The sequence below is a fragment of the Beta vulgaris genome, chromosome 8 (genome assembly GCF_026745355.1).
Source record: "Beta vulgaris subsp. vulgaris cultivar EL10 chromosome 8, EL10.2, whole genome shotgun sequence".
NCBI classification, from domain to species: Eukaryota; Viridiplantae; Streptophyta; class Magnoliopsida; order Caryophyllales; family Amaranthaceae; genus Beta; species Beta vulgaris.
Genome location: NC_079209.1, coordinates 36,263,646 through 36,291,501, shown reverse-complemented (window position 1 = coordinate 36,291,501; position 27,856 = coordinate 36,263,646). Strand labels below are relative to the sequence as shown.

The 27,856-nt window shown below is 36.3% G+C and overlaps 1 protein-coding gene across 1 annotated transcript; it reads right to left on the bottom strand.

The window, feature by feature from the left end:
* Nucleotides 1-883: 883 nt before the first annotated feature.
* Nucleotides 884-26,889, bottom strand: LOC104901485 (uncharacterized). The gene is made up of 3 exons (XM_010689075.1): nt 26,816-26,889; nt 1,292-1,481; nt 884-1,204 (listed from the first exon to the last, which is right to left on the bottom strand). The coding sequence occupies exons 1-3, from the start codon at nt 26,887-26,889 to the stop codon at nt 884-886; spliced, it is 585 nt and encodes a 194-aa protein (XP_010687377.1).
* Between the last annotated feature and the right edge of the window lie 967 nt (nt 26,890-27,856).

The window sequence follows — 27,856 nt, the reverse complement described above, 5'->3', positions numbered from 1 at the left end:
CATCAGATTGTATTTAAATCCTTCTACCAAGAGCACATCATGTAGGACTAAATCCCTACTCAAAATAACTTTTTCAGTTATTTTCACCAACTTATGACTTCAATTAGGTAATCATACTTTGATGGCTGCATGCAACTTTCTTTTATCAGTTAAGAATGACTCATCAAATATCATGTGATCACAAGCACTAGAGTCAATGATCCAACTATCATTATCATGTTATTTAATCACATAACATAAAAAAGATAGCAAGTCAAGACCTGCAAAACTAACAAAGCTAGTAGATCCAGCTCCATTATTATCATCAGACTGTTGCTTGCCTTACATAGCACGCATTACTTGTTGACGAATAGAAGCAACCAAATCAAAATTGATATATTCAGCAGCATTAGCAGCATGTGAAGAAGTGCCAGCTCCAAGAGTGAAATCAAGAGGTATCTCCTCATATTCAGTATGAGCATTTGCTTCAATTCTGTTATAATTGTTGTTATGTGGCATTCCACCTTTCTTTCCTGCCTTAATGGTGTTATACCACTCAGGATAACCAATCAACTTGAAGCATTGGTCTAATAGATGTCCTTTATTTTTGCAATGATCACAAAATTTCTCCATTTTCTCCTTTTTCCAATCTCTTTTAGGTAGATTAGAAAAATATGGTTTCTGTTGTGTTTGTACTCTCTAAAATCTTTGTGAATCCATTGCACTACTTTCAGCACCAATATCTACACCGCTAGCACTAACCTCCTTTTGTTTCTTAATTTATTGAGCAATTGAGAACACATGATTTATAGAAGGAAGTGGATCCATAGAAAGAACATTAGTAATAGTAGTGTCAAAACTACTATTTAGACCAAGAAGAAATTGCATCAATCCATATTCTGCTTCAAGATCTTGTAATTTCTTCAAGAAATTGCAAGTACAAAGCACCACAACTACAAACCAGCATCATCTTTAAACTTTGCAATTCATCCCACAATCTCGTGATTTTGCCATAATATGCATCAATAGTCATGTTTTCTTGTTTTAAACCATCAATTTCTTTCTTCAATTGATATATCAAAGGTCCCTTAGATTGACCAAATCTCTCTTGTAACTCACTCCATAATTCCATAGAATTCTCCATATAACCAAAAGCATCAGCTAATTCAGAATTCATATAACTCAAGATCCAACTCATCACCATATAATCAGCTCTTTTCCATTTCTAAAAATCCTTATTCATTTCATTAGGCATAAGTAAGGTTCCATTAATGAATCCTTCCTTATTTTTCGCAATTAAAGCACGACAAACATTTCTGCTCCATCTTGCAAAATTACTTCCAGTAAAAATAGAAGTAACTAAAGATGCAGTAGGACTATCAAACATAGCTATGAATAGAGGATCAATATTATCTACATTTCCTCCATTAGCATTACCTCTGCCATTAGTGTTTCCTCCATTTTCCTTATTAGCTGAAACCTCGGAATTTTGAGCTATAGTTCTTCAAGATTTTGATTGAATTGCAAGATAACAAGATCGCAAACAATCAGATCAACGAAATTTCAGAAAAAATCAAGAAAATCCGCAATTTCAGTTTTGTCGCAACAAATCGCACAATTTCAGAATTTTTTTCAATCACTAAAAATATCAAAAGAAATTTCAATCTCGTAAAGAGATCCTCGCTCTGATACCATGTAGATATTGTAATCACGGTATCATATTCAGATTCATAGAGAGATTACAGTAAGATTTATTGAGGAAGAAAACAAGAGATAGAAATTAATTACTCAGCTCAACTAAATCAATCATTACAAGAGTTAATCTTTCTCTATTTATAGTGACTTACTAATCACTATAGTTGACTAGGATAATAACTTTATAGAAAATATAAATAAATCTTATACTCGGTCCTTTTCTTGACCGATCTTCTAGATGGTTTCCTATTTCTCCACAATAATCTATCAAATCCACTAGAACACAATAGACTCCTACTATTATCGGCAGCTACGACCCGTTTCGTCGAAGGTTTTCGCTTCTTCGGTCTCCATCTTGACTTTACATGTCATGGAGAAGGCATTTGAGACTCACCGTCTTTGGCGCTAGAGCTGGCAATCAAGTGGACTTGTTTATATAATCGGGTTAGCACCCCAAATCTGAACCCAACCCGTTTACCTAAATAGGTTAAAAATTCCAGCCCGAACTTGACCTGTTTATGAACGGGTTGACCTAATACCAAAACCATTTAGCCTGATTTTAAAAAATTTCTTCAAAGTTCCAAGAGTAGGTGGGCATGTTTTCTATGGTGAGAATTATATAAGAAAGAAAGTATAATTAATTTGGGGCATTGAGCTCCAGGAACTATTATCAATAACTGATTATTGAGTCCTTTTATATAGCCTTCATATCTCTTATTCTATTTGTTTAGTACTTGAATCTGCAAAAATGGCTTCCATTTTCAATTATATGAATTTCGCTAATCTATGAGTTTCTTCTTCACCATTTCTCTTTCTCCTTCTCTCTCTTTTTTTGTATGACTTTACAAGATCAAGATCACTGATTTTGTATTGATATATACTCAATTTTTTGGATTTCTATTGAAAACAAATGAGACATCAAATTTGTGAGCAGAGTTGAACAAATACAATGGAGATAGAAAGATACAAAGAGGGGAGGGTTGAGCTACAGCTGGGGAATAAACCAAACAATCATTTTTAGGCGTTTTCATTTTTATGCATACTTCCATTGAACTTGACCTAGAAAAAGCATTCAATCTGTTTCCCCTGCCTTAATTTGACCCCATTAATTAATCAGATAATTTTCGAGTTGAATTTTTCAATGCAAACATAACCCATTTAATTTTCATATCGAATACATGTCGAAGCCATTTAGTTAAACGGGTCGAAAACTTCAATTTGAACCCGCTTATTTGGGGTTACGTTTGTGTTGGGTTCTCGGGTTGGTCAGTTTTTATCATGCTTATTTGGCGCTATGAGATATGTTAAGATAATAGGAAAACAAAACAATACAATGACCCGTAATTATCAACAATTTTAATTCCGGAGATAGGAGATGTGGATGAAGTTGAAAAGGATTAGTAACTAGGTCTAAAGTCTAAGGTAACTAAAAAAATTTATAACTTAAATGAGAAAAACAAATAAGGGAGATAAATCAAAGATAAAGAAACTAGGGGATTAGGGAGGGTCACCAACAAATGATCCAAAAATCCAACATCAAAGTTAAGGAGAAAATATATGGGGGAATCACAAGGGCATATCATACAATTAGGTTCTTTAATTACTCTCTCGACCTAATTAGAGGAGCATAATTAGTCACTCATGACCTATTCTCATGACAAGAGCAAATAATCTAGCAAATCAAGAAACAATATCATAAATCAACTTCCCGAAACTAGAAAATCTGTATTTCTCATGGAAATCCTAGTCTAGCAATCAAGTTTACTCTATCCCTAACTTCATTTCTCGATCCTTTACTAGGGATTCGAAATATGCAAGTCAAGTGGTGACCAATCATCCAACAAACCAAACCAAACCAAAGAAGCTAAACCCCAAATATTAGCCTGCTAACTTAGATTTAGGATCAAAGGAACAAATGAATACATCCCTCCCCCTAGTAGCAGACTACTCACAAATCATAGCAACAAAGCAAATTAAAGATTGAAATGACTTAATCACCAAAATAATGGAGGGTAGAGAAAAGGAAAATAATAAAATAATAAAAATAAGATCTAATCAAGCAAAATATAAACCAATCAAGATTAGAGAAAGATAAATGAAATAAATTAGAAATTATTAACTTTTAATCTTGTATAAATCTGAAAATGGAGTTCAAAAGCTTCAAGGATCAATTTTCTCTCTCCTAGGGCTCTAAGAATTTTAATAAACCAAATAAAATCTCACTTAATTTAAATATAAATTAGCTTAAACTAAAATTACATAAACTTGTCTTATATAGTACTAAAATAAGCTAAGTATAATCGCAAATAAACCCCCGTATAGAAAGATGAATTAGAAATAAAGATTTCCAGAATATAAACTGACCTGGACGGGTTGGAGAATACCCGGGCAGGTTAGATCAACACAACTGAAATTTCATTTTTTTTTCACAAATCAACCCAAGAGGGTTGGTTGACCCGGGCGCTCAGGTAACTTGGTTTGTTTCGTTAGTTCATTCTTAAACGGTCATATCTTGCTCGTTTTTCATCGGAAAACTCGTTGGGAAGTTGTCGAGCCAAAAATTCATATACAACTTGAATCACCAAAAATATTGCATGTGCTAAAAGTTATGTCTATTTTAAGTTGACCCTTGTGCAAAAAATCCTTCCAAAACTTCTTGTCATGAACTCGGTAATGCTTCCTTCATGCTTCCTTGACCTTCCTATTTGACCTTGTGCAAGTGCCCTGAAAACGTACTCCTATGCCCTGAAACGAAACAAAGCACCGAAAGAAAGTCCATACAAGGAGGAAAATTGCACAACTTAAGAAAATAGCTAATAGACTAGCCTAAACTAACTCAAAAACGACTATAACACCAACTAAAATATTTGAAAAAATAAAGCAATAAACAAGACATTAGCCACACGTAAGATACTTGTGTGACACGCGAGAAACTTGCGCCACACACAAGACATTTATGTGCCATGCAAACACCTTGTACCAGAGGCACGATAAGGCGTGTCATGCAAGCTTCTTGTGTTTGGCACATGATGTCTATGATGAGTTTTTTGAGGTTTGACAGTTTACAGGTCATCTTTCAACGTCTTGTAGCATACTTCGAGAGGAACATGAGGGAAATACATATTAAACATAGAAAACATGCAATAAAAAATGTCAAATAGGCAAGAAATAAAATGCGATTTCAACCTAAAGTCAAGATCTGATTTACATTTGAAAACTATGGTCAGTTCTGGGGTTAGGTTGAAAATGGGCCATTAAGAGCTTGATCTCAAGTAAGATGCACTTCGGTCTGTCGTCAATAAAAAGATAGCAACGTTATGGTTGGATGGCTTTGCTTATGAGTAAGATCTATGACTATGGCTCTATAAACTTTTTGGAAGGATAAAACATAAACCCAGTGGTCTCACACATAGAACATGTTCTAGTGAGGGAAGGACAATAACCTTATAGTGGCTCTGAAGGATAGTAATAGTAATAGTAATAGTAATAGTAATAGTAATGGTAATGGTAATGGTAATGGTAATGGTAATGGTAATGGTAATGGTAATGGTAATGGTAATGGTAATGGTAATGGTAATGGTAATGGTAATGGTAATAGTAATAGTAATGTCATTGAATTGTTTCAAGTTTCAGAGAGTAAATTTCCTTTGAAACATTTAATTTTTAAAGATAATAACTAATATGTAAAAAACAAAATTCCCAGCAGAGTCGCCAAATTATAGGCATAAAAATCATGTGACCTACACAATATCATTTTTGTAAGAACAGAGTCCCCAATCAATTTTCAGGAAAAAACTAATAAATCAAAAATAAAAAAGATTTAGAATTACAGTGAGTATCCTTACTAATCAATTTAATGACACATGAAATTGCTACACATTCAAAAGGTTAATTGATTGCAACCTTGAAAAACACAATAATGCTAACTAGGTTTTTCAATATCAAGTATCTAATTTTTATATGACCACTTAAATTAAACAATTAAATTACAAGGAATCTAGTAGGTTGTCAAAGTTAAATGATTTAGTCATTTGAACACTTATTTAGGTCTTGTTAGCAATAATATACAACGCGGAAATATATTGCAATCGAGCATAAAAAAATAATGTACATGAAAAAATTATGAAAAGAAATATGTGCAAGGAGTTTGTATAATACATAAAGATTTAAAATTATAAGATTGCATTAACAGTCTACATCATGAATAGATAGTTAGTAAATTCAATAAAAAACAATAAAAAAAGAGTTAAATTTATTACACATCAATCATAAATTAATACCTTTATGTTCGTTTATTTGCACGGATCTTGGATCGAATGTTTGGATAACCCTTAAAAAATATTTATGTTTTGGAATGACAATTGCGTGGAATACGCGAGGTTTGTTTGCTTTTGTGCTGTAAAAAGGTTTCGGTCTTTAAGTATGATGTCAATGCTAAGGTTTTCATGATATGAACATTATGATCATGTAATGTAGCCCTAGAAGATTGAAAGGTAGTGATGATGATTCGGTGGTGATTGGAAATGACTATTAGGAGGCTAAAGGTGCTTATGGTGATTTTGTTGGCTGAGAGAATAGAAGATGTATTTAGTGTATTGAGGCTGCGTGGAGTACTAGATGCTTAGGAGATTATGGTGGTAAATGATTTTTTTGTATTTGATTTATGATGATGATGTTAAATGATTAATGTAATGTGAGAGAGGACTAATGTTAGGCGTGAGATTAAAGTAGGAAGAAGTATGAATTTTTTTTTTTGGGTAAGATACAATTAGTTGGTGGAGATTAATGAGTGTAAGTATATATGATATAGTGTTACATATCTAATAAGTGATAGGTGGCTAATTAACAGATTTATTATTGAAAAGATTTTAGATAAAAGATGAACTTTTACAAATGATATTTATAAAAGATATTTTGAAAAAAATTTAGATAATCAATGCAAATTAACTAATATAATTAATCAACTCTATTAACTAAATTAGGTTAGAAAAATGATTTTAGAAAATGCGCTTTGATAAAACTATTTTTTAAAATGTTTTCGAAGATGGTCTTATAAAAGTATTTTGAAACGGTTTCTGAAAGTGGGCTTATAAGATGGGTTGAAAATATGGAGTGGACTTCAAAAGGTTAATTTTAGGCTCCTTTTTTATTCTTTCTTCCATCCGGACCAATTAGAGCGAATATAGTATTTACCATAGTGTAGGCGTTTTTTTATTTCGCCTACGCGGGATGAGCCATATTTGACTACCTCGTTGTAAAGTTTTGTATTGAAAATGTTTTGAAGTCGCCAACAAATCATTGAAGGAAGACTCATAAATCTAATTGGATATTAGAAAATCATATATAGGGACAATTTAGTGACTTATCCAATGTATATTTCCCCGTCATGACTCCATAAATGGTAAAGGAACCATATATTGAGTTCAGGTAAGGGTATGAATAAGGTTAGGAACCACATTCGCCCATTGATATCCTCTACTAAATGTCGATTCAGCAACTACTTATTCAAAGACTGCGGGTATCGGAGAAACAACAGCTGCCTATATATGCAGAAGAATAACCAAATACTATTTTCCTACACCCTAAAAATATTAGACTTGGTTGGTTCATGAAACACATAAAAGACAATTTTTTTAAGTGACATGTTATTTAACAATCAAATTATAGCGATCCTAGCAAGATGTTCAAATTATTTAATTTGATATTATAACAGTTCTTTAGATATTGACTAACAATTATAACATGTGGGTTGATGCAAGCATAACAGGACAATCATGTAACATGCATATATACGAAACTTATATAATATAAAAAGAATAGAGATTAGGGATGAATGTACAGTATAGCATTAATTCTCTGAAAATCTAAATCATGACAAGTAGATTAAAACAAGAATTGAATTGAAATTGACCCTCAGAAATTATACATATGTCGACTGGGTCTTATCTAACGATCTTCAGTATGAGCGATCTTGAAGATTGAAATAAGAAATTTGAAGGTATGAATATGTTTGAATGTATTTGAATGTGTAAATCTAATTTTGAGAGTCAGTTTAATTGAGTGTTTGATAGTATATGTGGAAGTCTTAGAAAAGTGTTGTTCCGAAGTATTAAAGCGTAAGAAAGCATTATAAAAATTCGTTTGAAGAAACCAGGTATTTATAGGCAACGGAAACAGAAAATGAATCGTAAAAATAAAATAAAACAGTGCGCTAGGCGCACGGCTTTGCACTTGACACACAATTGTGACCCTGACGCACAAATAGTTGTGAGCCAGACACAAAGCTTTGCGCCGCACGTACTTATCCGGTTTTTATTGTTTTAAGATTCTTTTTTATCATTTGATATCTATCATTCGAAATCCGAAATCAACTATCTTTAAATTAGGAATAAAAATCTAATTTTTGAAATATCCTATAAAAATTAATTATCAATAATAATTAATATTAGAATATTAAAAATACAATTACTTATCAAGAACAATAAATTGGGTCTTAAAATTGGCCTTGGATTTAATAAATATACTTTATATTTTCTAAATGCTTTTGGGCTCAGTTCGTTTGATTGCTCTTCCTTTGACCAATTAGGACGACGGTATATTTCATTATTGGGTACTCAATGGGGAAAACATAATTTTGTATCTACATAAACCCTTACTTTTGACTAAGGTTCAGGAAAACGATAGTCAAAGTATACTGTGTTGGGACAGAGAACGATTCTAAACGCTCTGCAGTTTAGAACTGAGCTATAAGTCGCCGCCGGTTTCTGCAAAACAATGTTAGTATGCAGGATAATAACTACAATCAATTTGATTACCTGCTGAAGAAGATATTAGCAGATAGGTGCAAACAACTTAGATAAGGCATATAATCATGCAAAGATGTAAACTCAAACTCTCTAAGGATGCATGAGATGCTATGCAAGGATGAAGATTATGCAAAGCTAAGGAAGATGAACTATCATGCAGGTCGGGGTTATGCAAGGATGAGAATGATGTAATGTTTTGCAAGGTCAAGGTTATGCAAGATTAAGAGGTATCAAATGTAATGCAAGGTTAGAGTTTTGCAATGTAAGGAGATCTGGATATGTAAAGAGACGGAATGATCAGAAATAGATTGAAAGCTTTCAAAAATTGTGGTAACACCCCCAAAATCCATATATATATCTAAACTACGTCGCATCGACTTTGGGGGTGTTACTGCTACGGTGAAACGCAAGGCTTATTGGAATGAAAACATTAACTTAAAGCATTATTACAAAAACTAAACTACAGCGGAAATAATATGTTAACTACAACTCGGAAATCATCCCCTTATTATTCAAACCACAAACTAAGTAAAATATAATAGTTCAATAAGTTCAACCAAAATATTTAAAAGTTTAGAAACCAGAGAATATCCCCCGTATGCCCATCCTCATGCAGCAATACCAGCATACCTAATTTGCTCCCCATTGAAGCATCAATAGTTCATCACAGGTCAACAAACAAACACAAATAACAAACAATCAATTACGTTGAGTGCGTACTTAAAGCATTGAAATAATATACTAAGCATAATCAAAACAATAAGAATCATTCCTAGACATGATAGTACGAAAGTATTACATTTATTACTTTTATAATTAGTTGGCCGCGAACGAGCACCATCATATTACTAGAATCATACGGACTACTTAATCCTTAATAAACAACTTGGTCTATTAGATGAAATGCAAATACGGTTTCGTTCTGTCCCACATTCATCACCTTAGTATGCATACCCCCAAGATCGTACGGAACCTTTCGCCTACTTGAGTTATCAGAATCTATAAGGACAATACTGTCATCAGGGTAGCCATGCGTAGGAGTGTAGAACAAGTCTCACACTCCCTCCATTGTTCAGTACTTGTAGCTAGGGATTTCGACTACAAGTTTATCTCCAAATATCCTTTCTTAGTGTTATCCACTCACATAATATTAAACATGTAATCATATAATGTTCTTTCTTAGATACATTGCTCAATTCTTTAGCTCTTCTAACATCCTTGCTACACAATAAATCAAAGAATTTCAATCCAATACATTTCATGCTTGTGATACAATAGAATTTCACATTCCAATAATAATGCAATCCAATTCACAAGTCATACAACCAGTAAATACATACAAATTTCCAATCGATTTCATTCTACCAAACAATCTCATCAATCATAATCATACAATTGTTCCCTATCATGATTCTAGATTCCAATGAAATAATTCATAATCGAACATGATACTAACATATCGAACTAAACTAGTACGCGTACGTAGCTTGTAACGACGAATCTTTGCTAACTATTTAAATGCTCCGCTTATGAAATTGGGACTTAATCGAGTAATAAAATATTTCAGTCCTAAGTCTTTGATATTATTAAAATAAAAATTAGCTTAACCAACTATGTAAAACTTAGTGTTTCGAAATATAAAAATAATCAATCTTGTTGTTCAAACTTCCTTTTTCATAAACTTTAGTAAAACTAACGTCTTTGGGAGCTAAATAATATGTTTACAAATCTGATTTTAGTTAGCTTATATTATACTTATTCATAATAACCAAAACTTAACCCAATATGTACAAGTCTTATAAAAATCAGATTTGGACAATAAAATTATCATAAGAACTACAACTATAATTATAAATCTGATTTCCTTTACTTATTTTATAAGTTACTTATAATTACAATCATAATCGAATTAAAACTTAATCAAATTACATTAGAATTACAAAATTAGATTATCCAATTAAATTAAGTAGGAAAGAGAAGGAATTTTTTTTTCTTTTTAGAAGTATAGGTTACCGGATCGACTCACCGGCGATAAACCCCCGGCAACGTCGCGCGAACTCCGATGACCACCGCCCTGACCTGCGCGACACCCAACTACTCGCGAACCTCGACGGGCACCTCACTCAACCTTCACGCTCGAGCCACTAAACATGAACCCACGCGAACGAACCCAGCCACGAACTCCAGCCTCTGCGCGATACCACTCGCATAACGAACCCAACCACAAACTCCGGCCTCTGCGCGACACCACTCTCACAACCCTCACCACGAACTCTATCATCTGTGCGACACCACTCGCAAAAACCCTTGACATTCGACCCACGACTGATGTGTAGCGCCAACCCCGCGACTTCCGACGAGCAGGTGCGAATCTTCAACAGCAGCTGAGAGCGACAAAGGAGGCCGCGAATTACCGGCCAAGAAACCCAACAAAGAGGTTCAAGAGTAGTGCGGGAGATGAGAGAAGAGGAAAGGAGAGAGAAAATGCCTTAGGAAAAACACACGCTTATTTGATGTTTAGGGTTTTGTTTATTTTTTTATTTTTTTTCCATCTTCTCTCCTATTTATAGGATGGTAAGCGTAAGTTTAATAGGATTTGTTCCCAAATCAAACTCCTATCTCTTATTTTATTTATTTCGAAAATAAAACAAAACCAAATCATAATATAAATATAATTAGGTATAAAAAGTAGGTTGTATATTTAAGTTATAACTGTAGGCTTACCCAAAATGTATTTTTTTTGTAAATAATATTAAAATGCTTTTCGCTTTATTCTTTATATTTTCTTATTTATAAAAGAATAATTCCCAAAAATACGGAGTATTACAACTGTTTTAGGAAACGTCAGGGTCTGCAAGTGAGATCTGCAAATTATAACTTTCCGGACTTGATTTGGAGGAACCACCACATATATAAGAATCCCCCACTTTGGGTAATCTTTACTTGAATTACACACTATGAGCCTCGATTGAAATGTACTTGATTTGTATTGAGCATTCAGAGTTTTTAACAAAGGATTCTCCTTTGGGAGTTCATACAGGCAAAGTCAGATATTGTTAGAGATCATGGAACTGTCGGAGAGTCCTTCAAGGATAAAGAGAATTTGGATTGAAAAATAAAGGCCATGTTTGGCAAATGGTTTTTCCATTGGCTTTTGGCTTTTCAATTTGGTCAAACAGCTAAAAAAGGTGTTTGGTTATTGGCTTTTTGGTTGGCTGAAAAGCTGGCTTTTAAGCCAAAATGAAAAGCTGCCTGGAGCAGCTTTTTGAATTGGCTTTTGGCTTATTGGCCCACAAACTCTCTAATAAACAGCCAACGGCCACAATTAATTTTGCCAAACACTTTTGCAATTGCTGGCTTAAAAAGCCAATACATATAGCCAATGCTTCCAGCCAGTCAAATAAGCTAACTAAACTAGGCAAAAACCAACAGCCAACAGATGATTGTCAAACAACCCCAAAATGTTTAAATCTGTGACTTAAATCAATGTAGGTGGGAAAAGGCTTTGACGAGGCTAGGTTTAGACTCAAGCTATATCTGGATCTAAAAAGAATATGCTTCTAAACTCTATAAAATTAAATCATTAATTTTTTCTTTATTGAAGCGGTCGGACCTCGAGATGAGGATTCCTATGTATCCTTGCGGAATCAACCTATCCGTAGTTTTGGATTTGATTGCTTTTTTTTGTACCCTAACTTTTGCTAGGCCGCCTTTTCTCGTTTTCAACCTAGCGAGTTTAGACATACCTTTAAAAGGAATTAGGGTTGATGAAAGGTTGAATAATTTAAGGCTTGAGGTGAAGGTTCAATTGGTTGGCCTGAGGTAGAATCATGGATTTGGATTATATGGGTTAAGGTTTTGATTGTTTGAAGTATTTGAATGAGGGGTAGAACTTGTGTATAAGCCCTCTAACTTAACTTTTTCTTTCTTTGCCTTTGGCCTCTATTTTTTTTCTTTTTGCGGTTTTTCTTTTTATCATGTGCCTTTTCTTTTCCTTTTGCTTTTTTTCCCACTTTGAATTTTTCACTTTTTTTTACTTTTGCTTAGCATTGACTTTTTTTTTATGTATTGAGGCTTGCACAAAAGATTTCGTTTTAAGGTAGTGGATGGTTTGAATGTTATTTGTGGATGAGCTTTGATTTTGAAAGGGGGTTTTGGTTAAAGATCATGGAGAATGATGGCTTAAGGGGTGGATGATGGCTTAATGTTTTTTTTATTCTGAGTTGCATATATGAGGATGGTTTATTGAAGGTGGTGGCTTTTTTTGAATGATGGAAAGAAGAGGGGAAATAACTCTTAATCCAAAGTATGTACATTTTTTTAAAAAAAAAGTCAAAGTCATTAGAACAACTTGATTTGAGTTTCATCATCGAACTCGAAGCATAAATGATGGTGAAAGGCCAATGAAAATAAAAATAAAAATGAAATGAAATGAAAGTGGAGGCTATAATAGATGAAGCCCTATAGTTACATAGACTCGATGGGAAAAAACAAAAACGACTTAGGGTAAGGACTCTGTGATTCATCCTAGAAAACCAGAAATAAAAGACTCAGTCTATTGAATTGTTGATGCACTGCCTAAGGAGCTGCTGGTGATGTTGATTCTTGTCGTAGGAAGTTTGAGAAGTTTATCGTCGTCGACTATATTTTGCGCTGCATTTGAGGTATATGACACTAGATGTTAGATATTCATTACTTCATTGGATTCGTAGTAAAAATATAGGTTGCACCTAATGAATTTTTTTAAGGTGTTTAGGTTTTGGAGTAATCTTGTAGATCACGCCTCTATTATTAAGGTGGTCAAAAATAGTCTCCATGAATCTAAATGAAGTCAGGGTGGTGATTATACGATTGATGAGCTTTAGAGTAAGCTCAACTTTTTGTTCCTCCATAAGGGGGATCCTAAGTTATAATCTCTGAACCAGTCATGAAAAAAATCGAGTGGATCTTGCTTGTAAATTTTAAGAAATGATTTTCAAAACTAGAAATAAAAATGAGAAATGAAAAATGGGAAATGAAAATGGGAAATGGCAAATGACAAATGATTTGAGAAACGGAAATGGAGGATTAGAAACATATTTGGTTTTATAGTACGGACTTGAACATGATGTACACATGGGCCTAAATATATGCAAATACAAATATGGATTGGACTAGACTGGACTATGCAAGCAGACTAGACTTCATGACTGGGATTTGGTGATGATAGGAGAGACTAGACTTTGAACGTACGGATGAGTAAGTAGGCTAGACTTTAAGGAAGGACGGACAATAAGGGAGACTAGACTCCTAACTTGAAGCAAGCAGTCTAAGCAACTAGACTCTAAACTAATGAGTGAGCAAGCAGGCTATACAACTAGACTTTTAAACTTACATTAGTCTAAGCAAGCTAGACTCAAAAATTTGCCTATATGGATTTATGGAATGCTAGGTTCGTTAGACTTAGGGGTGGTCTTTATGGTGTTACAAGGATGAGTAGCTTCGCTAAAGTGGAGGATTTGGGTAGTTATGGATCTATGGAAGCACCAGATGCGCTAGACTTAAGGGATTTGGGCTATTATGGACTTAGGAAGGAGTAGGTTTGCTAAATTCAAGGACTAGGCTATTATGGACTTAGGGAGGCGTTGGACCTGACTAGGGCCTACATGGAGATGCAAACTAGACCTATGATATGAATTGGCCCTAAATGGACCTACACTAGTGGAAAAAACCTTATATATCACTTAGTAACAGAAAAACCGCATCCGAAAAAAGCAACCAAAAAATAAGAGGGAAAGTTGGCAAAAAAATCTGATGCGGTCCTCAAAAAATCGCATCAGATTAAAAAAACCGTTGCAGTTTTTAAAAAATCTGATGCGGTTCTTAAATCGCGTCAGAAAATATGTCCATGAAGTGAATTCGCGGCCCAAATCCCATATCACTTGCTTAAACCTAACCCACCTCATTTCTAACGTAATTCCCATATCTCATTTCTCTGTCCTCACTCCACGCCCCACGCCCCTACGCCTCCCTCCCTCCTCTTTCCTCCTTCCTCCCTCCCCTATCCTCTCCTCTCTCAAACCACGACACTCCCTCTTCTCTCTCAAACCACGGCACCCCTTCTCTCTCTCTCCTCACTCAAACACTCAACCCTAATCGTTAATCCAAAGCAGCAACGAACACCTCCTCTTCCTTCTCGTCGAATTCAAACCACGGCGCAGCAACGAACACCGCAGCAACGAACACCTCCTCTAGTCGTCGTTCTCGTCGAATTCATCGTCGTGCTCGTCCAATTCATCACATGCTCGTCGAATTCATCATTCTCTTCGTTCGAAGACATCTTCACCACACGTCATCCGTCGTCCTTCAGATCTGGTTTTTGTTTGCATCATCGAAGACATCACCGAAATTTGTTTTTAATTTGTATAATCTAGTTCTTTTTGTTTGTATAATATTTGTTCTTTAATTTAGTTTGTAAATCTGGTTTTTTTCGAATTTTAATTTTTTTTAATGTTTAATTATTGTAAATTCGCCTTGTTTATTTATTAATTCGTCCTATTAATTCGTCTCAATGTCTTGGTTAGGTTTTGGTTGTTTTTTTAGTACTGTTGTTGCTGTTGATAGCAGGTTGTTGTTGTCGTTTTTTTTAAAACCCTATCTGTACTTTCTGATGCAGTTTTGGACCGTATCAGATTATTTGTCAAAGCTGCTGCGTTCTCATCTGATGCAGACCAAAACCGCATTCGTAAGCCCAATTTTGACCGCATCAGATGGGATTTTTTCCACTTATGTAAGTTTGGACTGGATTAACATATAGTTAGGTTTGACTTAGACTAGGAGATGCACATGGGCTAGACTTTGAAAGACTAGGTTTGGACTCAAATTGGAATGACTGAGATGAGACTTAGATTGGGCCTAAGATGGATTATAATGCAAGTGAATGTATGGACTCAAACCTAAGAAGAATGCAAAATGGACTCTAATGAACAAGGGCCTAAAATGAATGCAAATGGATTGGATTGTATTGAATGAAGGTGTCTATACTAGGATTAGAACGAAATTCGTTTTTGAAAGGGACCCCTGATTTTTCTTTTTTATTGAGAAAAGGTGATGGATTTCTTTTGAAAAGATTTTTTATTGAATCGGTGGTAGGTGATTAGTAAATGTTTTCGAAAAAGGTAGAATAAAAGAGGATATAAGATTTATAGGGAAGAATAGTTGGATAGTATGGAGAAGGTAGACATGCATGACAACTCTAACTCTAACATGACACTTTTCTATATGCATCTTTTAGGATAGACTTGACATTAGATTTTATGCATGAAAAGATTTTTTTTTTTCTAAATTAGGTGAGTTTGCGTGAATGCAGACGGAAAGAACATAGGATCGACCATCACCACGACTAAATCGATAAAACACATGAGATGCACAGACTATGTGCCACACAACACTGTTGTGCGCGGCGCACATCGGTGTGTTTGGCGTGAGAGCAATGCGCCAGCCGCAGCTTAAGTGTTTGGTGCACTACTCCCCTGACATTTTTTTTCGAATATTTAGGCGATGTTTGGCCAATTTTGAAGATATTTTTTTGTTTAGACGCGATTTTAGACGCAATGCATAACAATGAAAATTTGACAAGTAAATTACATGCAAAAATTGTAATCAAGCAAATGTGATATTGCATGGATGCAAAAGTTCTGAACTTAAAGTTCAGTTCTATGTTTGAAACTATGGTCATGTTTATGTTAAGGCTGAAAAGGGTCCATGACTAAGAGATTGATCCATTCTCCGTACCTTTGCTTAAAAAGGTGGCCACGTGTAAGACGCACTCCAGTTCTCAAGTCATGAACAAGAGAGCAATTCCATGGTTAGGTAGGTTTGCTTATGACTAGGATTCAACCCTATCGCTCAAGTAGCTTTCAGAAGGACAAAGCACAAAACCCCCCACCGAGGGTGGCCTTACACATAGAACATGCACTAATGAGGCAACGGAGATTGTCCTTATGGTGGCTGAAACAATAGCCATGCATATGCAAAACTGTAATGTTATTCTAAGCCACAAAACAAGTATGAATTATATTTTCGAGTTTCACCCACTCATTTAAAAAAAAAATTAAATCCACGCCAGCGGAGTCTTCAAATTATAGGCGTGATTTTATTTCGCCTACGCAGGATGAGGGCGTATTTGACTACCTCTTGTAAAGGTTTTGTAGTGAAAATGTTTTGAAGATACCAACAAGTCTTTAAAGGAATAATTATAAACCTAATTGGAAATCGGAAAATCGTAGGCACAACTTAGAGACTTATCCAATATATATTTTCGTATCATTACTTTGTAGATAGTCAGTGAACCATAGATTTAGTTATTGGGTGAGGATACAAACACGATTAGGACCCACATACGCCCATTGGTGTCCTCTACTAAATATCATTTTTTTCATGCAGAAGAATAACCAAATAATATTTTCATACACCATAAAAATATTAGTCTAGGTTGGTTCATGGAACACATAAAAAAATTATTTTGTAAGTGACATGTTATTAAGCAATCAAATTACAAGGACCTTAGTAGGTTGTTCAAATCTTTTTATTTATATTAGAACAGTTCTTTAGATCTTAATTAGCAATAATAACATGTGGGGTGATGAAAGCATAACAGGAAAATCATGTAACTTGCATATATACGAAAAGATTAGAGAAGAATATAGTATAGCATTAAATCTTTGAAGATATATATCAGACAAGTAGATTGTTAGTAAAACAAGAATAAAATTGCAATTGACCCTCGCGAATTATACCTCTATCGCCTGGATCTTATGCAATGATCTTCATGATGAGAAATCTTGAAAGTTGATATAAGAAATTCGAAGGTATGAATGTGTTTGAGTATTTAAATGTTTAAATCTGAGTTGGAGTGTTTGAATATGAGTTTGAGTGTTTAATTTGAGAGTATGTGTAGAAGTCGTAGGAAAAGTGTTGTTTCAAAGTATTGAAGTGTAGGAAAGAATTGTGAAAAGTCGTTCAAAGAATCATCCACGGCTTAAACGTATTTTAATGCCCGAAAGTTGGATAAGTTGGCCCTTACATAATTAGTTAGATATTACCTCACGCTGAAGTCAAAGCCTAGTCAGTAACTACTCCAATAGGAACCGCGAGGTTGCAATACCCCTTCCACTACTTATAGTCCTACAATTTAATTAACTAATAAAGTTATCAAATGGAGTGTATTTATAGGCAAAAGTAGTGGTGTCCATCTGGGTCACTGAATGGGTTTGGGTAGATCCAACCCGGGTCGGAATAATCTGGGTGAGAGTATGCCATGGGTCGAAACTGTATGGGTAGGGTGGATTTAACTCGGGTTCAACTAAGTGGGAGGCTCTCATAACTGGGTCGGCTGGGACTGGGTCGGCCGGTATCTGGGCTGGGTGAATTTGGGTCGGAATAGAATAAGGTGAAGTCGGTCCAAATCGGCTTTCAGAATAACTTGGGTCGGAAGAAATAGGCTTTCGAAATGACTTAGGTCGGAAGAAATCGATATCGAAATGACTTGGGTCGGATGAAATCGGTATTGGAATGACTTGGGTCGAAAGAAAACGGCTTTCAGAATGACTTGGGTCGGAAGAAATTTGGGTTTAGGAATAAATTGGGTCGAAATGAATCGGGCTCTGTATAGGAATTGGGTCGTATATATATATAACATGAGAATGCTCCTTACATGAGAAATGAGAATGAATCATGACCACACGATTGGATTAGAGTTACAACACTGGCTCATTAGAGTTATACCCGCCTAAAAAAGATTTAAGCCCAAATAAAAAAATTCGTTTTGAATTTTTTTTTCTAATATTCTTTTTTTGGAGTTACATCACTTTTTCATTAGAGTTACATCACTTATTCATAAGAGTTATAGCGTGTAAAATTCATTCTCATTTCCCATGTAAGTATGCATTCTCATATGAACTCACTTCTATATATATATATAAAGTTACGAAGTCGAAAGCTATAACAATTATATACATTGATATTGTGATTGAGTCATTGTGAATTTTGTGATGATAAATTGATACTTATATTACTAATTTAAAAAGTTACGAAACTAAGACTTATAATTTATATAATTATATTATTGGTTATTACCCATCGGGTTATTCTTATTCATGATTGCATTAGTATCCAAGTAACAACCATAAGGGCTAAGGCATAAGTCCATACCGATTATTGATTAGAGTCGATAAACTATTGAACTTAAACATTTAGGTAGTTAGTGACTTACTCACTCTCACTAAGTCACTACATAGCAACAAAAGGAGTTAGAATTAAAGAAGTAGGTTGACATTAATGAAAGCATCGTAATTATAACATTGTTTGACTTTCATCGTTCATGAAACAACTGAACAAGTAACAATCATGATCAACGTTAATCAAATATGAAGATGATAACTGTGATCAAGATGATACATAATCATATGAGTAGAGGCTGAAACATTGAAACTATCAAAGTAGATCATAGTTAATACACTTCATATCAGTGAAGGATCAAGATCGTTGATGTTTCAGTTGTTGATCTTAAAAGATAGTAACATAGGAGGCAATCATATTAAACGGTCCATATTTGGAAAACCACATTACAGTTATTTATCTTACAAAACAAGGCTCGATTTTATTACACGATTCACAATAATCGAAGCATCATTAGATTAGATTGATCGACTTTCGTTAAGTTAAAGTTCACATAAATCAAATGATCATAAGATTGATTGTCTTTGACATTAATCAAAACCATCAAAAGATTGATCGTCTTTCATCTTTCGTGTTACGGGTTCTTTATACGAGATAGGGATCGATCATCAATGATGTTATTACACGGTTAACAATAATAGAAGCATCATTAGATTAAACGACTTTCATCGTTTATGTTTCAGTTGTAGATCTTAAAAGATAGTAACATAGTAACATAGAACTTTGGAGTCTTGGGTCTATTTGATTATCCGTCTCTTTGAGTTGCTATATGTATCGTCGTATCGGTATTACGGTAATTACTCTATTATAACTTTGGCTTAACAATTTCACGTTATTCATAATCATCTTTTCATTAATCAACTTGTTGAAACTCACAGACACCTGTTTTTTGAGTGTGAGTTTAGCAACAACTCTTGGCTAAGATGCTCAGGTGGTTTGGAATAGCAGCAAGTAATAAGTCCTTGCAACAATGGATTTAGTGGGTTAGAAGAGGTTAATCAGGAACAAAGATGAGAAGGCAGGTCATGTATACAGTACTGGCAGGTGTTGTGAATCAAGTTTGGAGGGCTAGAAATGATGCTTTAAGGCAACTTAAAGTGCATAACGTAGATTGTATATACAAAGAAATAAAATGTATAGTGAATCACAGGAGTAATATGTGTAATTCCACAAAGTGGAGTCACAGAGATAGGGCTTGGTTAGCTAATTTGTAATAGGGGTATTGCTGCCCAAGTGTGTTCTTTTCCTTCCTTGGGAAGATAGGTTGTTTGGAGTAAAGTATCAATACAATTTTTTACTTACCAAATAAAAAATTAAAAATACTAATTGAACTTCTAAATTTTATAATTGTTTGAAATTGAAAATCAACTATTTGGAATAAAAATATGATATCGAAATATCCTTTAAAAATTAATTATCAAGAATAATCAATATTAAAATACTAAAAATACAGTTAATTATCTGGAATAATTAATTGAGTCTATAAAATTGGGTTTGAATTTAATAAATAAACTTTATATTTTCGAAATGCTTTTGGGCTTAGATGTTTGATTGCTCTTCCTTTGGACCGTACCAATTTACGACGACAATATGTTTCATCATATGTATTCAATGGAGAGACACATTTTGTATCTACACTTAGGGTACTAAAATATGGAGATAGATTTATTTGTCTATAATTGTATGGGGTTTTCTTGTAATTATGCTTAGGTTTCTAAAGTTTAGGGGGATTATACTCCCCTATTTGATATATATTTACTTACACTTGAATTAAGCAAGATTAGTCTTCAAAAATTACATGCTTAGCTTAGAACCCAATGAGCGAGAAGAACTAAATCTAGTTACTTTAAGCTATAATTTTCATATTTCAATGAAGAACGTTGTTAATATATTTTTGAAGATCTTAAGTATATCTCGTTCCTCTTCTCAATTTCATATTTATATTGTTTGAAGATTTTTTATTAGGAGCTAGATTTACTTAATTTTCTCTCTTTACTTTCATTATGTTGATTATTATGATTTTAATTTTATTTCAATGGCGATGAAGCCAAGATATGTCCAAGTGTCGAATATCGCGTTGGAGTAAGACATTTTGGAAGGTTTTACGCACATGGGTCAACTTCAAATACATGTAATTCTCAGCTCATCACTAAACATTTTTGCACAATTCAAGTTGGACATGTAAGTTTATCGTAAGAGATTTTCTGCGATTGATCATAATTCTAATTCCGATAAAAAAAAAGGAGAGATATGGTGTTTTGAAAAAATAAGTTGATAAAGCTACTTCGTTCACCCAAGCGCTCAACTAAATTTACCCACTCGGGTATATTTTTGGGTTTTACACTGCTTCGCAGTGAGCTTCTCACTCATGTAATTTAAGCTTCTCGCTCGGGTTATTAAGCTACTCGAGCTCTCGGGTCTCCCAACCCGTTTAGGTTAACCTTGTTTTGAAAAAACTCTTATCTTGTTTTCTTGATTTTAGGAGTAGTTTGTTGTAGTTAAGCTAAGGATTCTAAAGTACTGCTACTATTAAGGGAATTTTCTGCCCCTAATTGATATTATCCAATTACACTTTAATTAAGAAAGATTAGTCTTCAAAAATTTCATGCTTAGCTTAAAACCTTATGAAAGAGAAAAGGTAGATCTAGTTACTTAGAACTATAATTTCCATATTTCAATGAACATTATTAATTTCTTTCGAGGATCTTGAGTATTTCTCTTTGATATCACTCATGAAGTTAAGATATGCCCAAGGGTGCCACCTCCTCCCCCTCTACCCCCACCAGTGCACCACCACCCCAACACTTCTTATTGATAAATTTGATAAGACTGAAAATGAGCTTGGGCAACACAATAAGGAGGAGTAGAGTTCAGTCCACATACAAGGTCAAAGGATGTTCCATATTATTTTTGTCTAAAAATTACGGATTGTTGATGTGTGCTGAGTAGGAGCAGGTCCCCAAGAACGTTTGTCGGAATCAGTTGGTCGTATGCCGGAAACTTGAAAGACAAAGTTAGACTACCCCGAAGGTTTTTCTGGGATCACCCCTACGATGCTTGATATGATTCCGCAAACGAGATCTGCTTAGCTTCGAATAACCTTCACTCAGTTAATCTCCACTGAGGGTTCTAATTCACTTTTAGGGCTTCACTCACCTTAAACTTGAATTAGGAAGGATTTTAGATGATTTGATTTAGCTTCACTCACTAAACAACTCACCTAATCTTAATCTAAACTTCACTCGTTTAAATCAAGGATCTTGTAGTTTAGGTTCACTCCCTAAAAACAATATTAAATCTGAAAAATCCGTCCAAATTCAATAGTAAACTCACGTTTAACTTTTAAAAAAAAACTCTCTATTTTTATTTGTATGGCCGAAAATCTTGTTATATAGTACAAGATTCCTAACTTATCTAGTAAAGCTTAAAGCATAAAGATAAATAATAACTAACAAACTTATCTATCTTTATCTTAAAGGATAAAGATAAATAACAAACTTAAACTTATCTATTCTTATTCCACACGCCTACTTTAAAGATAATTATAAAAATAAGACTCCTAATAAGACTCAATGACAAAGGAATCAGACTCCTAAGTATAATAGGATTCCTTCATCACTAAAACACTTAAATTAAATCAATTAAAAAGCAATTAAACTACATAGTCTCCTAACAGAACTAGGATACTACATAGATGTCCTAACAGAATTAGGACTCATCCCTAAAGGACCTCATCCACGCATCAATGCTCAAGTCAGTTGAGGTAGAGAGATGAAATGTTAAAATAGATGCTCTAGTTTGTTAGATGAGAATTCAATACCTGTTCATTGATGATACTGGTGATATTTATAATATTATTGATTCCCATATAGGCAACACAGATGGGATGGGTTTTCCTTGTGATCAATGGTTATGTTGCCTTTTTAGGTAATTAGCCTTTCCAACCCCTTTTGTGCATCCTTACACACTTTGGAGCTAGGCCAGCTCCAAGTGGGACCCACTACACCACATATCTGGTAAATTGTGATGATTTGGAGGAGATAATGGGCTGGCCATTTATTGAGCCCAAAATATTAGCCCCACGCCATGGAGGTAGGATCATCGCGAACCGCGGTCCGACCTAATGGCGGAACAAGAACCTTAGGTAGTTTTTCTTATGCCGACTAACCTTTCATTGTTGGGTCTTCAACAGGGCAAGTGGGTCGGATGCCGCTCGGATGAGGGGCTAATGAGCCCCATGTTGTCTGACTGGGTATTAATTGGTACTTAGCCATGTTTGGCTAAGTATGAAAGCTGGTAGGCAAAAGATAGGGGATCTCCTACTGGCTGAGTGGGTCCAACGCCACTCGAATGAGGGCTAATGAACCCCATCCTGTCTGAATGGTGCCAATTGGTACTTAGCCGTATTTGGCTAAGTGTGAAAGCGGCTTGACAAAGGATAGGGGATCTCCTACTGGCAGAGTAGGTCGGACGCCACTCAGATGAGGGGCTATTGAGCCCTGTGTTGCTCAAATGGGTGCTAATTAGTACTTAATCCTATTTGGCTAAGTATGAAAGCGGCTCCGCAAAGGAGAGGGATCTCCTACTGGCCAAGTATACTCGAATGAGGGGTTAATTCACTATACTTAGCCTCCGCTCCTCGGAAGGCGTGGCTTATGAAATATTTCGGGTGCTGCTTTTCCTCTCTCTCAACTACTAAAACGGCGCTCAGTGCGTATTTTGATACGACCAAGTAGATGAACAATGTTTCTCTCGGCAAGGGCAGATTAACTTGGGGAGGGTTGATATGTGCATTTTCAGGGAAGAGAAAGCTTACTCAACTTCTTTGTCCCAAGTGAACTCTTTTTTTTTTAAAGCTTTGAAAAAATAAAGGCTTTTATCTGTCGATCTGGAAAGAAAGCGTTAGAGGGCTGCTAAGCAGCCGATTAGGCGTTGCACCTCTCGCATGTTACAAGGGGATTTCATCTCCATTACTGCCTTGAGCTTGTCTGGCCTGGCCTCGGTTCCTCTTTCATCCACCAGAAATCCGAGGCACTTCCTACCCCTCTTTCTGAATACACACTTCTTCAGATTCAACGTCATGTGAAACCGTCTCAATGTTCCGAGGATTTCCCTTAAGTCTGAGGGATGATCTCCCTGACTTTACTTTTGACGATCATGTCATCAACATACACTTAAATATTCCGACCCATATGGTCGTTGAAGATATTGTTCACTATTTGTTGGTATGTAGCCCTTACATTTTTTAGTCCAAATAACATCATCTTATAACAACACACCCCTTAGTTTGTGACGAAGGCGGTATGGAATTCGTCATGTTCAGCCATTAGGATTTGATTGTACCCCGCATTTGCATCCATGAAGCTTAAGAGACCATGCCCAGCTGTTGAATCGACCAACCTGCCAATCTTGGGTAGAGGGTGGTTATCTTTCGGACAGGCCTTGTTTAAGTCTGTGAAATACACACACATCCTCCATTCCCTGCTCGACTTTTTGACCAGCACTACATTAGCCAACTATTCCGAGTACTGACACTCTTGTGTGAAGCCTGCCTCAAGCAATTTTTTAACCTCTGCTGCTGTAGCATTGCTCTCGGGACCCTGGGGTCTCAGCTTTTGCTTAATCGGCTTGAACCCCTCTTTGATATTTTAAGTTCGTGGCACATGATTCAGAGGTCAAGTCCGAGCATTTCCGAGAGGCTATATAAGCAAAGACATCTTTGTACTCGGTGAGTACCTAAATGATTCCCTCTCTTATTTGAGGGTCCATGGCTTTGCTTACCCTCAGTGTCTAGCCGACTCTTTATCAATGACAACTTCTTCATCACTTCAGTTGGCTGAGGGTGTTCGTCTGGTTTAGGGTTCTTAGTGATGTATACCCCAAGGCCATTTATTGGCTGACTCTCCTCTTGCTTTCTCTTTTTCGAGTCCTCTTGGACGTCGGCCTTGTTTTTTAGACTGTTGACCCCTTGATCTTTCCGATCCTACCCTCATTAGTTTCGAATTGCATGAGGAGATGATAGATGGAAATTCTAGCTTTGACCTTGTTTAGAGTTGGTCTCCTCATTATAACATTGTATGCTGGAGGGATGTCCACCACCAAGAAGTCAATCGATAGGCTTCTTCCCTTGCCTTTCTCCCCAATCCGAGTGGGTAGCTTGATAGATCCGACTGGATGCACACAGTATCCCTCGAAGCCTATGAGCGTTTGATTCAGGGGGGTGACATCCTTCTCCCTGTACTTCAACTTCTTGGGCACTCCATGGTGATTATGTCGGCCGACGATCAGCTATCTACTCACACTCTCTTGACCCTTTAGCCACTTTTAATATGATCACCAAAGGGTCATCATGTGGTATGTGGAGGGCCGGACTAGATTCCCCAAAGGTCATTACAGGGCTGTCGGGTCGGGGTGGTGGACGTCAAGCACCTGGTGCTTGAGACTCTATAGGTGAGCTTTGCGGGATCGGTCGATCAGGCCTCCCGACGCGAAGCCACCTGCTATGATCCCGATGAACCCTTCTGTATCCCCACCATTCGACTGACCCACCTTCTGTTTGCCTTTTTCCTCACTTATGTGTTTGAGGTAGGGGTTCACCTTTCCTTGGTGTGCTAAGTTATCGAGGGATTTCTTTAGCTCTCTGCAATCTTTAGTGGTGTGCCCACATTCCGTGTGGTATTCACGCCATTGGTTCTTGTCTCTCCAAGCGGATGAAATTCTGATGGGAGTGGGTGGGGAAGCATGAACTTATCCTTTATTTACAAGCAAATATCTCTTCTGTTTTTGGTGAACCGGGGGTCGTTACCATGGTCGTTGAATCTGTCTGACCGACCCCCCCCCCCCCCCGTTTTTCGTTGTTTCGGATAGTTCTTGTGATTTCTTTCTTTCTCTTCTTACTTCCATCATCCAAGTGGCGACATATGTATGTCACCTGGATGAAGCTTTGAGCCCTGCTCATTGCTTCGAAAAAGGTTTTAACTTCGTTTCCTGTTAAGGACCATCTTAACCGATCGGGTTGAAGTCCGAACATCAGGGCGGTGAATGCTACCGCATCCTGAAGTTCTGAGACCTTTAGCGATTCTCCATTGAACCTTTTTATGTAGTCGACTAGACTTTCATTCTTCTCTTGTTTGGCTGCTATCAGGTGAAGGCTTCTTTAATTTTCCTTTTTCGCACAACAAAACGATTTATGAACAGATCTTCTGGTATCGAGAAGTTAGTTATGATTCTAGCAGGCAATTCCTAGAACTAGTTTAGAGTGAGCCCCTTCAGTGTTGTAGGGAAGAAGCGACACCAGGTAGCCTCGCAGCTGGTGTGAACGCTCATTTGGGCTTTGTATGTGGCCAAGAAATCATCCGGGTCGGTTAGTCCCACAAATGGTTCGATAGTGGGTGTTGTGATTTTCCCTGGATTGGGTGCCTCTAGGATTGTCTGGCTGAATGGGACCGTGAATTTGAGAGTGTCAGTATTTATCTAAGGGGGTCTGGATTGGACCAAATCAGCTACCCTTCTCTTTGAGCAACTTTTATGTTGAGGATGTGTCTGGATCATACCCCTTGCGGAGGCACTTTTTGTTGAGAAAATGTCGGTCGTCATTGGCCTTTTGCCTGACATCGCTTCTTGGTGATTGAGAGACATGGGCCTCTTCCCCGTGCCGAGCGGATCTCCCTCTCGGTGGGTGGCGCTCTTCTTCGCCCTGCCTAGATCTCTGTCGATCGAGTTGGCTATGTTCCCTCGCTCCATATTTTTGTCGGTTAGGTTGACCGTTGACAGAGCGGGGATTATGTTCTTCCCTTATAGAGGGTACCAAGACTTGCTCCTTAGGATAGGGTTAAACTCACCGTTGTTTTAAGGTTGCCAGGCTGCCAGCATGTCCATTATGCTGCATTGCAAGGTCTATTAGAGCTGAGTGGCTATCAGAGTGATGTTTGTTGCGAATAAGGGTTGGGGTCTGCTTGTTGCAATTGTTGTGAGGGAGTAGGCCGATTCTTATTGGATTGTTCTTCTTCGGGGTCTATAGTCTGCATGGTGGATCCGATGGGGAGGGGGTGAAGGTTCCCGCTCGGTCCTCCGATGGGGGAGAAGGTACTTGTTCGAACCTCTGAGCTTGCACTGACCTCTGAGTTTGCACTGACCTCTGAGCATGTACTGATTGTTGTGGTTTGAAGCGAGTGTTCTTGGGTGGGGCCATTGTTAAGTAACACCGAAGAAAATCTTACTGAGTGGTGGTGAAGCAACTTTGTAACTTCCTCACATGCGACACCAAACTGTTTATGTCTAGAATTACAAATTGTTGATGTGTGTTAAGTAAGAGTAGGTCCACAAGAAGGTTCGTCGGAATTAGTTAATCATACGCCGAAAAACCTGAAAGACAAAGTTAGACTACCCCGGGGGTTATTCCGGAATCGTCCCTCCGACGCTCAAGTCAGTTGAGGTAAAAAGTGAAAGTGTAGAGAGAGATGCTCTAATTTATTATGTGAGAATTCAATCTCTGTTCATTGATGACACTAGTGATATTTATGGTATTGCAAATTCCAAGACATGCAACATTGATGGGATGGTTTGCCTTGGAATCAATGACTATGTTCTCTTTTCAGGCAATTAGCCTTTCCATCCCCTTTTGTGCATCCTTAGACACCCTGGAGCTAGGTAAACTCCAAGGTAAGACCCACTGAGCTTGTCTGGTAACTTATGATGATTTGGTGGAGATACTGAGTTGGCCATTTATTGAGTCCAAACACATACTAAAATCAATTAACTATAATAGGGGTAGCTCCTCTAGCTTATTTGATGGTACTTTCTCTCCTCTCTCTCCAATGTAGAACAGCTCACATGTAAATGTCCTTAGAATTAGAGCACACTTGTAAAATAAGTTGGTGGTTAAAATCCCAAATATTTTTATACTCACTTATTTCTAGATTATTAGTCAAAGTTATACATTTCTTAATATTCACTAATTTGTCAATAAATTTCAACTATATGATGCAAGTTGAAAACACGAGTTATGTGTTATGTTGTTTTAAAATTATTTTCCAACAAGTTGGTGCTTTTTTGGGTAATATAGTGAGCTCCCTGGGTAACCTGTAGCCTAGATGAAGCCCAAACATACCATCTTCCCCCCCTCCCCCCAACCTAAACATTCCGAGATCAAAGAACAT

Bases quoted from the DNA above. Each gene is read 5' to 3' on its own strand.
- LOC104901485 (XM_010689075.1), bottom strand. From the start codon at position 26,889: ATGGCCCCACCCAAGAACACTCGCTTCAAACCACAACAATCAGTACAT. The intron at 1,482-26,815 runs GTCAGTGCAAGC...AAAATCTTGAAG, and splicing joins AGGTCAGTGCAAACTCAGAG to AACTATAGCTCAAAATTCCG. The intron at 1,205-1,291 runs GTTTGTCGTGCT...AAGGATTTTTAG, and splicing joins TTGCAAGATGGAGCAGAAAT to AAATGGAAAAGAGCTGATTA.